General features: G+C 32.8%; 3 protein-coding genes and 1 long non-coding RNA gene across 13 annotated transcripts in view; 3 read left to right on the top strand and 1 right to left on the bottom strand.

The window, feature by feature from the left end:
- LOC116773868 (fibroblast growth factor 3) overlaps positions 1-4727 on the top strand; it is a 92244-nt gene extending 87517 nt beyond the window's left edge. The window contains exon 5 of one of the 2 annotated variants that reach the window (XM_032666419.2): positions 1287-4727. In XM_032666419.2, coding sequence (XP_032522310.1) covers positions 1287-1778 — 492 coding nt within the window. In that variant the 3' untranslated portion in view covers positions 1779-4727. Of the gene's footprint in view, positions 1-1283 lie in introns of both variants that reach the window. The other variant, XM_032666418.2, reaches the window with a different exon arrangement.
- Positions 4728-7389: 2662 nt separating this feature from the next.
- Positions 7390-8802, top strand: LOC116773871 (uncharacterized). Of its 2 annotated transcripts, none has more exons than XM_032666416.2 (2): positions 7390-7886; positions 8188-8802. In XM_032666416.2, exons 1-2 carry the CDS (start codon positions 7521-7523, stop codon positions 8725-8727), a joined length of 906 nt encoding a protein of 301 aa, XP_032522307.1. In that variant the 5' UTR covers positions 7390-7520; the 3' UTR covers positions 8728-8802. The 2 variants fall into 2 exon arrangements, with proteins under 2 accessions (XP_032522307.1, XP_032522308.1); XM_032666417.2 differs by having other exon boundaries at positions 7391-7793.
- Positions 8641-9501, bottom strand: LOC133319429 (uncharacterized). The gene is made up of 2 exons (XR_009753040.1): positions 9410-9501; positions 8641-8942 (listed from the first exon to the last, which is right to left on the bottom strand). It is a non-coding gene; the product is annotated as an uncharacterized LOC133319429 (long non-coding RNA).
- LOC116773869 (calcium uptake protein 3, mitochondrial) overlaps positions 9152-15400 on the top strand; it is a 46709-nt gene continuing 40460 nt past the window's right edge. For 5 of the 8 annotated variants that reach the window (XM_061523848.1, XM_061523847.1, XM_032666412.2 and 2 more), the window contains exon 1: positions 9162-9391. In XM_061523848.1, the coding sequence (XP_061379832.1) occupies positions 9167-9391 (225 nt within the window). In that variant the 5' untranslated portion in view covers positions 9162-9166. Of the gene's footprint in view, positions 9392-9553; positions 9591-15400 lie in introns of all 8 variants that reach the window. The other 3 variants (XM_061523850.1, XM_061523849.1, XM_032666409.2) reach the window with 2 other exon arrangements.

Genomic DNA, 15400 nt, shown 5'->3' with positions numbered 1-15400 from the left:
GTGTTTTGATTTAAAAGCGACTATACTATAATTAGACGTTAAGTTCAGAATACAAATAAGATGGAAGTAATTACAATATTTCATCGATAGTCGATATCTCGTCGATCAATCTCTATTTATCTCCGTACGTTTTATGATCTAATTTTCTTAAACAGCGTTAGCTATTATTTGAAATAGGATCCGCTGATAAGATAAGGATTTCGTATTCAGAAGACTCGATCAAGTATTCAGCTGTTAGATCCTTTCGACTCGTCATTAGTCAGTATTGATTGTATTGGAGTGAGAATTTTGTTACCAGTTAAATAATTACCTTCATAATATATTACAAATTAGCTGTCAAAGTAGTTTTGATATTATAATATTTGGTTGAATCATTCATTAGATATGTCTGGATGTAATAACCCTGACGTTTCCGTGATTTAAACGTCGTATTAATTTCAATGGTAATCCCCGAGGCGCTTGAATGTCAATGAAATTGCACTAGTAGAGCCGTCTGGCTCCATGGGTGGTTGTCTATGATAAAGTAAATACCGTAGACCATAGACCATAGACCACGCAGCTCTGACAGATAATGTTTTATTATTACATTAGAAACTTAAATTGTTTTTAAATACAAATTATTACAGGAAATTTGTTACTAACGTCACATCACTGAATTGATGATGCTAAATAATTTGAAATTTAAATTCCACATATCACATAAATAAGTATGTTAAATGAGAAAATTGCAGTAAATAAATACAGATACTTTATGGCAGCACCCGGGAAATGCAGTGTTAGATTATAATTTACAATACTTTACAATGAATGCTATACCGTAAGTTTTACATACTTTATCGATATTTCACTACTGGTTCGATGTGCCGATACAGCCAGTTGTCAACGGAGGAAAACGGAACAGCTACAATTTCAACTTCAACGCGTAATACATGGACATACGAAACTTAGAGTCGAATCAGGGCACAATTTAAGGGACATAATACCCTGCGGCTGTACACTTATACATATTTATGAATAGAATAGCCAATTTGTTTTGCTATCCTATAAGGTTGGCACCAATTTAGAACTAAAATTGTCGGCCTCGCCTTGTACCTGATGATCTGTGGCGATGCCGGCTGACAGTTATGTCGACGGGTACCCACGATAATAAGGAGGCGAGTCACTTAGCGCTAATAGTCCACGCTTTCATCTTGTTATGGTACAAATTGTTTCATATAGTCCGTAGAAAGCAATGAAAAGCACTTGGTCACCGGGTTAACTGTATATTTTCTCTTTTGTTTCAGAAGGATCTTTCGGACGACTGCGTGTTCGAGGAACACATAGAAGAGAATAACTACAACACTTATTCGAGAGTTCGAGGCTTGAAGAAGACCTATCTGGCGCTGGACAACAGGGGTCGATCACGTCGTACTCAGATCCCCTTGAGCAGGCCTCTGGGGAATCTGTCCGGGTACGCGCTCACTATGACCACTCAATGGGAAGGCGCCAAACACAGCCAGTGCCCGCCGCGTCGGCATCGCGGGAAACTGAAGCGACCGCCGCCCTTCCACAGGAACTGTCAGCGGCGCGTCCAGAAACAGAACCTCAGGAAGAGGAAACACAAGAAAGCGAACGATCCGAAGAAGAAGCAGCGTCATCCGAAGGCACGGAGAAAACAAGAGGGCACGACGAGCACCACGACCGAGGTCAGCTGGGACGAGTCCACGATGTCGACCATGTCCACTACCGATGGGGAGTTTTTTCGTTCGGCGACCGCTCAGGAGGCGGTCGGCCGCTGAGCTGTTTGCTCGCGATCGGGGCTGCCGTGGCGCTCGCACACTAGCACCGTTCCACTCTTACACACAAGAATCTCTAGCATTCCCATTCAACGCCATTCCACGGGAATGGCCCTTGAACTAGTCGCTCTCCCCGACGACACGCGACGGTGAACCGCCGGTGACTCGCTTTCTTCACGTACTCGTAATACTCACTGGGCAACTCTCAGACGAGCTAGCACTCGCGCCCGTTCCAGCGCCCGTCGCTGCACCGCTCCTCAAACGATTCGACGTGTGACGAATGATATTATTCTACCAAAGTTGAAAGTATCTATATCAACCTTTATTCCTAGTTCGCTTTAACACGTAGTTTTATCGGCAATACTCCAATTGTCTTAGTTATCATGAAATTATTAACCTAGATGTTACTGATAACTTAATGATTAATTAAAATGAATGAATTCGCTTTAACGAGTTGAGATTATCGTTCGGTAAGGTGGAACTGTGTTAGAGGGTTGTCGATGCTCGCGTCGGAGCGCTCGTTCCTGCGCGCGATCTATTCCTATCCCGGTACAGCCGCCGCTTGTTGGTGTATCAACCGAATCCGTGCCCCGGCCGATCTTTAAATTTCATATAATTAAGCCTAAGTGATCCGTTAATGGACGCGATACGGCCGCGTCGAATACCGTTACGAGATGATAGACATTTATCGAAAACCAAAATCTCAAACGGTCGTAATTTTTCCACGTTCGGACGCTACCGGCCCATTCGGATACGAATTGATAAATTACACGGACGTTTAGTGTATTTAAAATTCTAATGTTTTAATGGTATTAAACGAACATCGGATACGAGTCGCTCCGACGCGAGCAGGAGTCGGAAGCTGATGTACTTAGATGGATGTGGTGTGGTGTAATTTCATAAGAAATTGACTGAAAAATATGACTGAGTAATGTAGGTACTGAGGGTTTCGGAATAGGCTATGATAGAGTAAAGTGCGGCGGACGGCATGCTTCTTTGTATTTAGTTTTGAGTTCCCGAACGAAGCGTTGACGTCACAACGAACTGTCAAAGCTGTCACATTGACATCTAACGAAGATGACGTTTGCGTACCGCCGTGACGAGCAGCGCTTGGTGAAGGAAAACATCGAAATGAAATTAGTGATAATGTTTTTAACGTCGTTGAAGTGACTATTAGTTGGTAGTTTTAAAACGTGTATCTAATTTGTAAATTATTTATTTTATTTTCCATAGAGAATGTCGTATTTTGTTAACGTTTTAGTTGATTTTTTTTTAATCTCTCGACCCTTTAGTTCCAGCCGACATCTAGACGTGTAGAATGTAATACGCTTGTATTTTTAGTGAGCCAACTTATGTGTATTATATTTATGTGACCGTTCTATGACAATATGTGTCTTGTAAACAGATATTGCTTGAATGGATTTGTACGCAATAACATTTTTTTAGTGATCTTCCTCGCATATTTTTGTCGTGTATGTATCGTATCAGCGAACTTATTTAGAATGACCGAACAAACAGACTGTTTACACAATATTATTAAATGAAAGGTCAATTAAATTTTTTATTTACTATATATTATACATATAGCAAGTGGTTGTTTAAGTCGATGTTCCGAAAGCAACCATTTTCTATATAATTTTTATTATGAATTTAAATCATTTTTTAACACGCTTTTTACGACGCCGCTGTCCGTTTACAGCGTCACCTACACATTATATACAAAATTTTGTAAAATTTTTATTCGGTGACATTATCAAGTGGTTCGCTGTTTACAATAAGTCATTTAATGCAATGTGAATCTAGCTTTATGGTTGTACGAGTGTGAGTGAATGACGGTTTAATAATAATTTATGACGTATTTAAATGTTTACTGTCAAGATGGCGACGATTTTTTTTTTATATAAAAAAAAGCATTTAATGAAATAAACAAATTGAAAACGTAGATCGTCCTCAAACTTTATTTGGATTGTTCATGTGTTTGTACGGTAGGCAACTTGCGGCGAGCGATCTTTAGCAGTAGAAACAGTATTTCGGTATGAATCGTCTTTGTTACAGTAACTAGTTTTATAGTTTTATATTGTATAGAGTTTTTAAGTAAATTTTTGTAATTTCTACCCATCTGTAACGTGGTTACTTTAACTATAATCGTTTTACAGAATATAAATAAGCGCACGTCTCACGATTCCATACAGTCGAGAGACGTGTCATTTGATTGGTACCTACTTATTGTAAAATATTGAATACTTTTTATGTTATTTTGTACGCATGTGCCATAAATACTTATTGTAATTACCAAACAGTGGTAAAGTTATTCGTTTTTTGTTCCGCACAATGTTATATTTAATATTCGAACAAACGGCGTAAGGGATGGGAAACACAGGAGTCATTTAAAATTATAAGAAAATATAATACTCGTTCATTAGATATATTATATTAAATAAATCGGATCGAATAGACGAATGTTACGACGTTTAAGACATATGTCACCTCCTTGGCACGCGTTTGACAGCTCGAGTATGACAGCTCGACTACAATGGAAGCCATTACTAACCCTGCAGTCACAGTTGAGCTAGCAGTCGTCATGAACGAAATCGAAATATTATGTTATTAATTTCTTATAGCAGAAATGAATTAAATCAACATTGAAAATGTTCCCACCAAGATATGGCTCCTATCGCCCCTGATCCCTGTGTAGGATGGGAACATCGTGGGGTCACGTAAACAGTATTACTTAATTAATTTCGATACCTACCTATACAACTTTACAAATAATATGTCCGCATCCGATGACGATGTCTGTACAAAAAACTGCCATTGAATAAATAAAACGTCTGGCTTAGAACGTTCGGACTAATACATAACATAGACTAAACTTAAACAAGATTGATTGGAACTAGACAATAAACATTTACAGCCTCTTATACCGAAAAATGAATAAAATAATTAAAATAACTATGTTGTTTTATTAACTTTATACCTATTATTAAACACATTTAAAGTTTCTTGTATGCGTTCAGTATTATTTCTAAATCAACCCTTTAAAATATTCTCAAGGAATAACAGATTATAAAATGTCCAAAAACATGTGACAATAAACCTATACTTCATTTTTAAAAGTTCCATTTTTGAAATACTGTTTACTAAAGACTACTCAAAGAACCTCCCTCATTGTGAAGTAATATCAGATTGGGTGGTGTGTAAACCCCAAAAATTGCGTCATAAACTTTTAAACTCTCATTATATTTAATAATAAGGTAAAAATATAATAAAAACAAAAAAAAACAATGTAATTTAATTCTATCTACATCAGGACGTAATTACATACTTAATATTTTAATGTTTTGGACATACTTACGCTGTCTTTAAATCTTAAACTTCCGTGATATCTCCGAACTGATATCCTCTGAACTCTGTTAGTTAATATAGTGATATATGATCATGTTCCTTCCATAAGAAAAAACTGAATCTCCCTCCGATCCAAATCAATATATTTAATGGCCTTCTCCATTCATCTATTATCTGATAAAGATTCGAAGATGACTGTAAATATTAACATCAGAGATGCTTATAACAACAAAAATATTTAGTTTAAGTAAAATCTGAAACAGCTATGGAAGGATTTTGTTAATTATAACATAAGACAAAAAGACACGATTTTCAAGTAAAAGAAGAAAACTGTTTAGTAGAAATCATGTAGATCGTCTGAATAGAAACATTGGTTGCCTTTGATTTTAATACCTACTTTGGACTACTTTTGGACTTACTTTGGATCAGCTGTTTAAGCTTACTAATGATGAGAGAGTTGCAGTACTTACACCAGATATATACTCACATATCTGTATTTAAAATTCTCATATCAAATCTAATTTTCTTTTGAAAGCATCTATCTTGCTACAGGCCCTGAACACTGTTGTCTGTTTACGTAGCAATGATAAATTTAATTCGTTTAGTTTTTGAAAGATATCAGCCATAAAAGACAATCGGAACAACCTAGTTTTATCATTCATCATCATCATCATCATCAGCCTATCGGAAGCCCACTGCTGAGCATAAGCCTCTTCTCTCATGGAGAAGGTTTGAGCATTAATCGCATTAATTAATAATGTTTTAATATAAAAAAAAAACTCTCAAAAGAAACATTTGTAACTCGTCTTTAAGTTCAAATAGGCTCGTTAAAGTTTCACCCCGAGACAGAGATCGCAGTTCTGTATGGAGCATCAGTGTCGTATGTTTGCTGCCATCTTCACATAATAAGGAGAATAATCAGGGTTGCAGTGGTCGTGATTTGATATGGTAAATTTCTATTACCCCTTCATCCATAATTAATTTTATATTTGATGGTATTTCCTTCATCGCAAGAGTATGTCTATGCAGGATACAATGGCTGAAAAATTTGGCGTTACATTTTCTATTCGTGATACAACTTCTGCTGTATTACCCGTCATCGCCTTGGCCCCAGCTGTAAAAACGTCAATACAATCGTTCCAACTGAGATTATTTTCTTCAAATAATATATTTGTTTTATTGAAAATTTCTTCTCCCGTAGTTTTTGTGGGCCGTGGTGAACACAAAACATGTCTTCTTCATGTTAGAGCCTAAATTAGCTTGTTCAGAATTCTAACGTATACCTAATCTCACAGGCGGATTTTATCAAAACTTCGCGCTAACGAGTACATGATGTTGGTAACATTGGACGAGGTTACTAACTTCGGCTGTAGTTGATCCATGTGATAAGCCGCTTGAGAACGTTCGATTTTTTTTTCTAAATTCTTGCGGAACCCAACAAGTTTATCGCGGAACCTTAGGGTTCTTCGGAACATCCTTAGAGTATGGCTTCCCTATACAATATACACATATATCTTAAAAATTATAATACTAATAATTTTAACAAGTTATTTTATTCTTATTAGTCGCAATTAAAATGTTCCTAAGAATCGAAATATCAATCCGTAAGCTATAATCAAGTTTAGAACTTATAAAAGTTGCTTAGACATATTAAAACATACATACGTACTAATTATAAAATCGATAATACTTAGAGGACATATCGAGTTAAGTTTTAGCTGTCAATGAAATATATTGTAAACAGTGCAAGTAAAGCTTTTATATAAATTTATCAATATAAATTAATTAATTAATTAATTAATTAAAGATTTTATCAGTACCATTTCAATATTTCACTCGACATCCCAATCTTATAAATATTCATGATTCTCTGTCAATTGATTTTCATAATTTTATATAAATTAATTAAAACCTGGTTACAATTAACTATAATCAAATCAACTTGTACCAAAATTGTCTTGAACATCAACATTCTTATATATAAAAAATAGATACGGTAAAAATATATATACTTTTTATAGTAAAATTGAAAATTAGCCATTTAAAATTATCTAACACCACAATAGAAATCATAATTATAGGCTCTGAGATATTAAATACTTGAATAATATTTTTAAATCCATTATCTAATGACATTAACGAATATATTTTACCCTGTAGTAGTATTAAAAACTTAAAATACAATGTAACAGATAAAAAATATTTATCCGAACTATAGTCGCAAACGTCAATATCGACTAAACGTCAAGCGCCCCTTCCATCGCTCGATTCTAAGTTGGCAGACAACTCGTCCATCGCCATCTTGTTCTTAGTTTGATTTCATAATATATCGATGCATTTTTAATCGGTTTCGATTCTGTAATACATCAAATTTAGGCGGTAAGTTGATCAGTAATCGATATGAAGAAAACATCGTCATTAGTTTGGAGATTTTTCGATCGTTTGGAAGAGAATAAGAGATGTGTCGCAGTGTTGTGTAAATTATGTGATAGTCAGTACAAGTACTTTGGTAATACAACGAATTTGCGAACCCATTTAGTGAACAAGCATCCGATACAATGGGATTTGCTGCAGAATGGAACATTGGACGAGTCTGCGGCCAGAGCTTACGACGAAGATGATAGTTCGAGCAGTAAACGGAGGAAGTACATTAAGGCCTACAAAGATGATAACGTACGTTATTCTGTATCCGTTGATCTTAATAAGAAACGAAATAGCCGCAATCCCTCCGATGAGAGCTCAATGCCAGTTATTGAAATACAGCGGGTATTTATTTTAGGTTTTTCCTAATAATTTTGATTAAAGCTTGTATCGATCGTCTTAGACGATAATAAGATAAATCGAGAGATTCAAAATAATTGATCGTCTGTAGAAAAGTTGAGTTTTATCGATGTAATAGATTACGTAATCGATTTAGATTTGTTTATCAACAAATTGATTGCATACTTGAATAATTTACTTATTATTTTCTAAATCATATTGCTCTAAACTATAGAAATTCGTATATAGAATGTATGAAAGACAATGTTAGATGCGATTGATTTTATAAATAATTACTATATTTTAGGTGTTAGATCATTCAGAGACTGAAAATGAGACAACAGTCACCGAAGTTGTGGAGGAGCCGATAAATATTGTTCGCCAAATGCATGGCAGTAGAGCATCAGACGAGGAATGGTTGAATGAAGATATGTATCAAACAGTGGAGACTTATGAACCCAAAAAAAAGAAGATGAAATACAGAACTATAAAGAGAGAAGTATCTTCACCACCGCATGTGTCAAAATATGTTGTCCACTCACCGGCCAGCTATCCTAAACAGGAACGTATAGTCATTGACAACAGTCAACGTAAAGATGAGTACTCAGTATTTGGGGAATATGTGGGAAACAAACTAAGGAAATTCAAAAGCAACCAAACTCGGGGAAATGTCCAACAATTGATCACGACGATTCTATGGCAGGCGGAGTATGGTGTTTATGATAGTATGGAGACTATAAAGAGAGTTTTACTACATTCAGTTCAGGATATGGAAACTGTTCCACAGGAACAGATCATTGTACACAATATAGTAGAGGATGACTCGCTCAAAGTGGATGAAAATTAAACCAAAGAAATATATATATGTAGGGCTGTTTATGTTAGGATATGTTGTATAATAAAATAAGTTTATTGAAGTCTACTATATTATTTTTTTTCATTTAACCTCCATTGTGATTGGATTGAAGTGCAATTTTTTTATAAAGTTTAGCAAATAAATCTTTTAAAATTAAAGCTTTTTCAAATGTTACAGATAGCTTCTTGTTTTACCTTCATGCATATCTGTGAAAGTAATGAAAATTTTAATTAGCATTTCTTCGAAGAATTACGCACAAGTCGTGACCCTAAAATCCTTCTGGCATCACAACAATCAGTTTGAGATTTTGCAAAGACTTAAACACATTAATATTTAATCGTTGGATATCTAGACTTTAGGTGAATTATTGAGCTTAATTTGAACTTTGACACATAATTTTTCTCTTTGCACTCCTCCACTTTAAATGTCAATGTCAAACAGCTGTTCTACCAACATGGCCACGATAGGCCGCTCTTCGGGAAAATTATTACAAAAAGTGCAATTTTTAACAGGATTTTCACGACATTTAAGTACAGTGAAGTGTAAATCATATAAAAATGTGTGGAAGACATGTGCCTGTGTCATCGGTGGTGGTATTTTATTATACACCGCAAACTTACGGAACGGAAAAACAGTTTACGCTCTCAAAGGAAAGGTATATATTTAGAATTACCTATTTATAAATATATATGCCGTAATACAGGCAATGTGGGACTCATTTTTATAACATATTAAACATGTATTAAATTTTGTACGTAGTTAATTCCGAACAAAAATAACGAAATGTCACTCAATTCCATATTTATTGTATTTTTAGAATGACCTGGCGGTTTCCTGAAAACGTCTTTTCTAATGTCAGTATGTAACAAAAATAATTAATGCATATGAAATTAATTCCAAACTATTAAATTAAATAAGTTATAAAAGAACCATGTATGTGTATTAATAAACGTCAATGTATCATAATTAAAAAACATGAGATCATGAATTTCAGTAGTATCGTTTTCCTTGACATGTAACATATCCACGTATTTGATTCACTAATTATATATCCAACAATGTTTTAACTCGCACCTGCATATAAATAAAATTTAACAAATTACCAAGATATTCTTACAATAATACTATAAGTCAAATTTGGTCTTTTAAATCACAAACTCATAACCTAATTATAAAGATTTATTTATCGAGAGGAATAATAGATAATTTTCAAAATAAAGTCATGAGTAACATAATCTGTATCATGTCTGATGTATGTTGGGTTTTGCCGTCCAAATAGTTACATGAATTCAAAAGATACAACAATATGGGAATTCCCTATATCATATGGCATTTCTAGGATTTTTTGTGCAAAACTACAGCAATAGAAAATTTTCTTACTTATTTTACTTATGTTGTGGGGGCCTGGAGGTTATATCCCCGCCTTACATACGTCATATGTACATATGTACTTTCTAAGAGTATTTAGATACTGACAGACAGTGAAGGAAAACATTGTGAGGAAACCCGGTCTTATAATTTCAAATTTTAAGATTGAAATCACAAATCCACCTTGGGCTAGCATGATAATTTATGCTCTAACCCTCTCCACATGAGAAGAGCCCTTTGCTCAACAGTGGGCTCCAATAGGCTGATGATGGTGATTTTACTTACATTTTTAACAAATCAAGGCGATATCTAAGAATGGACCTTTTTCTTTTCATCATTGCCATTTCTGCTCACACACTTCAAGATGTATTGTGATCTATAATGAAAATTAATATTAACAAATACTGTGCTTGTTTGTATGTTTCTCCTTTAGAACCTAAAATATAATTACCAACAGTTTTATCATTGATAGCGATTATTCTTATGATTTTTTTGTTGACTTTAATAAAACTCAATTTGTAGCTATTATACATATAATTATACTTTTTTTACCTCATTATTATTTAGCAAACGTTTTCCTACTATGGAATATATCTAGCGTGGTTCGAGGAGAGTATTAAAATACACATAGTCAGTGATTAACAGAACTTAAGAGCAAAATCTGTTACTCGAAGCGGTTAGACCACTTGACATTGGTTATTCCAAAAGGTTATCTAGCGCCAACATAGTATAAGCATTAAATGGTGAGCCATTAAGGTAAGCCATTCGCATACAGCAAGAAATAGTGCAGTTGTTGCTTCTGTTTGCTTGCGTTAAGGTCCCGATATCTTGTTTTGTGAACAAAATGTCTTCTTGAATACAAGAAGAAACTTTCTTCTATCTTTGTGTGACAAGACAAACACAGTGATTGGTACTAGTCACTTCATCAATCAAGAATTTCTTCATAAGCTTGATTTTCATAGACTTAATATCGCAGAAAAATGGTTTAGGTAAAAATTACTAATAATTTGTGATTTTACTTAGTAAATAATGAAAAAAGGTTTTTCTAAAAAGATCTATAACTATTATCGTATATTCTATAATCTGATGTCAAAAAAATAATACCGATTAATGAGATCGTACGTGTTAATTTGTTTCTTTTCGATTTATAAAGACCATGGTAGTAAAATGTTTTACAAAACCGATTATTCAGAAACTACTACATATATTTTTTTTTTTTTTCATTACCTGTTTTTCACTTATATTCGGTTTTATTTAAGTCAGATGTTTTGATTACTCCACTGGCTGTTGACGAGACGAGATAAGTGCCCGTCAGTTGGTCTTAATATTTATTATTTATCATGGGTTTTAAATCCAACTGCAAATAATATACGCTAGTTTTGATAGGTACTATTCGATCTAATAAAATGTTTGTACATTACAATATTTATATATATTTTATAAGTCTTAAATTTTGTCTATATGCAATGGCTTTTTCCATGGAAATAATGAGTAAAAATCTTCAATTTCAATTAAAATAGGATAATTTAAATATTGTTATGAATAATAATATGACCGCGTTTTGATTTCTAAGTTTTGTGTGTTTTTTTAAATTTTTAACTGCTACAACATTAATTTAAATTATAATAACTTTAACATTATACATATAAACTATACATTAGAATTACGAATTGTTTTGATAGTATTGAATTACCTACATTTTATAAAAACAAGCCATTACTCTCTCTTCCTGTATTTGACATTACTCCGATACAACACGTAATTGGTTTTATTTCGTTGCCTTAATCGTACATTAAGTTTTAATGTTGATATTGCCTTGACAGACAAACACTGCACCAACCACCAGTAGATTATATAAAACATTATGGGAAGTGCCAACATAAAAAAAAAATTAAACAAAATTATCTTAATGAGAAAAAAAAAGTAAAAGTAGACGACAAAAACCACCCAATATAGTGATAGCAACAAATGTAGTCGATTAATATTAAAATACTATGAGAATCGGTTAGCTTTTTGATTCCTTTTTCTAACACGTGTTAACTAGATAATGAGTCCCGTGGCGTTTAATAGGACAAGAGAGAAATTGCTTTCGATTTCTTATAGTTTTTTAAAGATTCACTTTTCAAACGTCCCGTCGGTGAGATAAAAGCACCATTAGTATGTTAACAGGCCCTGACGTTGGATTTTATATAAAGAAAAAATAAACTGTCAATTCGAACATGGCGGGAAAAATAGCGTCATTTAAATTGAGCGATTTTGTATTATTTTTACATCATCCGTTATAAATATGTGGATGGCTTTTAATGAATGTTCATATATATTTATTAGCGAATCGATATTTTAATCGATACCTTAACCAGATCACTGTATCTATTGATCTCATCTTCAGTTTTTCCCGCTTCACTTAACACGACTGACACTATCTATGACATGTCAAGTTTTTGATCGAACGTTTTGCGTATTATTTTTATACTCTGCCACTGAACAAGGAGGTTGTATATATGAGCTTAAATAAAAAAAAAGTAATACAATGAAGTACATTTTAATATTATTCGTGTTAACCTTTAATTGTCTTTAAATATACGAAATGGCCGTAATGACAGGCCATATAACAAAGTCTCCAGCTTACAGTTTTAAGTCCTCGGTATAACGCTGATGATAATATTAGAGAAACCATAAAATGCAGCTTTAGACAACGATTCAGACACTAAGATGGTTACATGCACTCTAAGCTAGTGTTGTTCCGTCATGATATCGATAAATGCAATAATATTAAATGGTTTTTATTATTGTGCCAATAAAAAAATAGTGTTTAATAGTATTCTGTTAAAATTCCTTAGTACATAAATTATATGTATTAAAAATCTTTTTGAATTATGTATATCTAATAATAATGCAGCGATATGAATGTATTATAAATGTGTTCTTAACTGAGCGTAAAAAAAAAATTCATTCACTTAAATGTACATTACTTTTAAAAGTTATAATTTTAGCATATTATTTTTATAACAATGGACTGGCATATTAAAATAAAAGACAAATTACACAGATAATTATAAGGTTTTAAATGTGTGTCAGGTAATAGACAATGAAAAGTGACTCGAAGTATTCTATGTTAGGAAAAAAACCTCAAATATACAAAGAAGTCTAAATCATCAATTCTGCATAAACTGAAGGGATAAAAAAACTATACAGTAGATTCTTTTGGTATGAGATTTTAAGTTAAATAAAATAATTATTAACGAATTCTATTGTAAATTTAAATGATTATTTTTGAAAATGTTATTCTAAGATGTTGTATAGATTACAGTAGCCGATGCCATCACTAGATAGCTTCCTGAGGCGCGAATCTCTCTAATGATGGGATTTGCGTAGAGACCGTAAAAAGAACAAATTGACAGACGATCTAGATTACTGTATGGGCTGTATATAACGATATATATATATATATATATATATATATATATATATATATATATATATATATATATATATATATATATATATGTATATATATATACATCCTCATTTCGTAATTACTGCGTATCATTAAAAAATTACATATAACGAATTTTGTTACATTATTGAGATATTTCACTTACTCTTATGCTTCAAATGATAATATTAAATATTTCAAATAAAGAAATGTATTGAAGGAAAAAATAAATATATATTTTTGATGGTGACAAAAATTAATGAATCTCACCGTAGATAATCCACAGACCACCAACGGGTTTGACGTAAACGTTGGCTGTATACGGTATGCACCAAAACCCCGAGCGAAACCACATCCTTGTCTATGAATCAATAGTCAAACCGAAATCTTCATTCATAAATAATTCATTTTTATAGGACAATGGCTCTGAATCATAGACTGATGAATTAATCTATTTTGTTTATGGATTGGTTACATTATTATTGTTTTACTGTATATATATATATATTAATCGATTATTTTCTATCAATGAAGTTACGCTGTGATGGGCTCTCAATCATATATTAATATTGTAATTATTATTTAAATAAAACTGATATATTCGGATGTACTATAGCGGTCTATTAATTGAAGTACATACTCCAAACTTTTCGTTTACTTTGCAGCAGCCGTGATCGCGGGCAGACGAGATGTGAATGTAGTTTAATTTAAAAGAATACTCGCGAATGTCTTAGATCTCATTATTTGTAATTATAAAATTTTAAATCGTTAGCGTATCTTACATTGACATATAAACGTGTCAAAAAAGTTTAATAATTTTTTTTTTATCGTTTTTTGATTTAGTTTTTTTCGTTCATCGTAATACTTGATTTATATTGAAAGAGATTGTATTATAAAGAGCTTTTATCCCATCAAGTCTAAATTCAAGATAGAAGCTGTGTCTAACTGGGCTCAAATGACCTGGATCAGCGGTCATCTAGACAGCAATTAAGGATTTCCTCCAACCAAACAGTTTATCAGTACACAGCTTCTGTGTTAAAACCAACATAGATCTATCGATGTTATCTCATAGTTTAATTTGACACAACCACGCGAAATCGGAGCTATAAATAGTCAATTGATATTTAACGATTTCGTAGGATAAACTTATTATATATATATTTTAATGATTCTCACTATTATGATGCCAATTACATTAAGATATTCTTAAAACAGCTTTTTGAAACAGGATTCTAAAAGAAATAATGAGCTCCCAACCCATTTAGGGTGACTTTAAGTTTGTCTTAATTGACGCGAACCCACAACTGAGAAGGGAAGTTAGATTAATTTTATTTCCTTATTTAATTGGTGCTATTAATCTATTTGTGAGGTTAAATTTTATTCATCAAATTAAATTGAAGCCTTAAAAAATGTGTGTGGTTTTTTTTGTATTTAATAATTAAAAGTTTAGATAAAACTTGTATTTGCAAATGACTATCCTGGTAGTTTTGTTCCGATAGAAATATTTAAATTTAATTAAAATACAACTTTGTCTATATATATATATATATTAAAGGATAAATTATAGCTTATGTCTCATCCTGCAGTGTGAGCTATATCACTGTAAGGTTTCATCAAAATCAGCTGAGTAGTTTTTTCGTTGAATAGCAACAAACACCTAAACATCCACTAACCTCCACGTTTTGTCATTATTATTGCTATTATTTCTTCCGTCTGTCATAACTGTTTATAATAATTATGACATTAAGATTAATTTAATCGTATTTATTTTCAATGTTTATAGAATATTATATATTATAATGGGTGCTGGTGATGGTGGTGACTAGCTAGCTCGTGTGATGGAAGTCACGTATAGCCAGT

The sequence above is a fragment of the Danaus plexippus genome, chromosome 20 (assembly GCF_018135715.1).
Source record: "Danaus plexippus chromosome 20, MEX_DaPlex, whole genome shotgun sequence".
NCBI lineage: Eukaryota > Metazoa > Arthropoda > Insecta > Lepidoptera > Nymphalidae > Danaus > Danaus plexippus.
The sequence above is the reverse complement of the archived record's forward strand: the minus strand, read 5'-3'. Positions and strand labels throughout refer to the sequence as shown.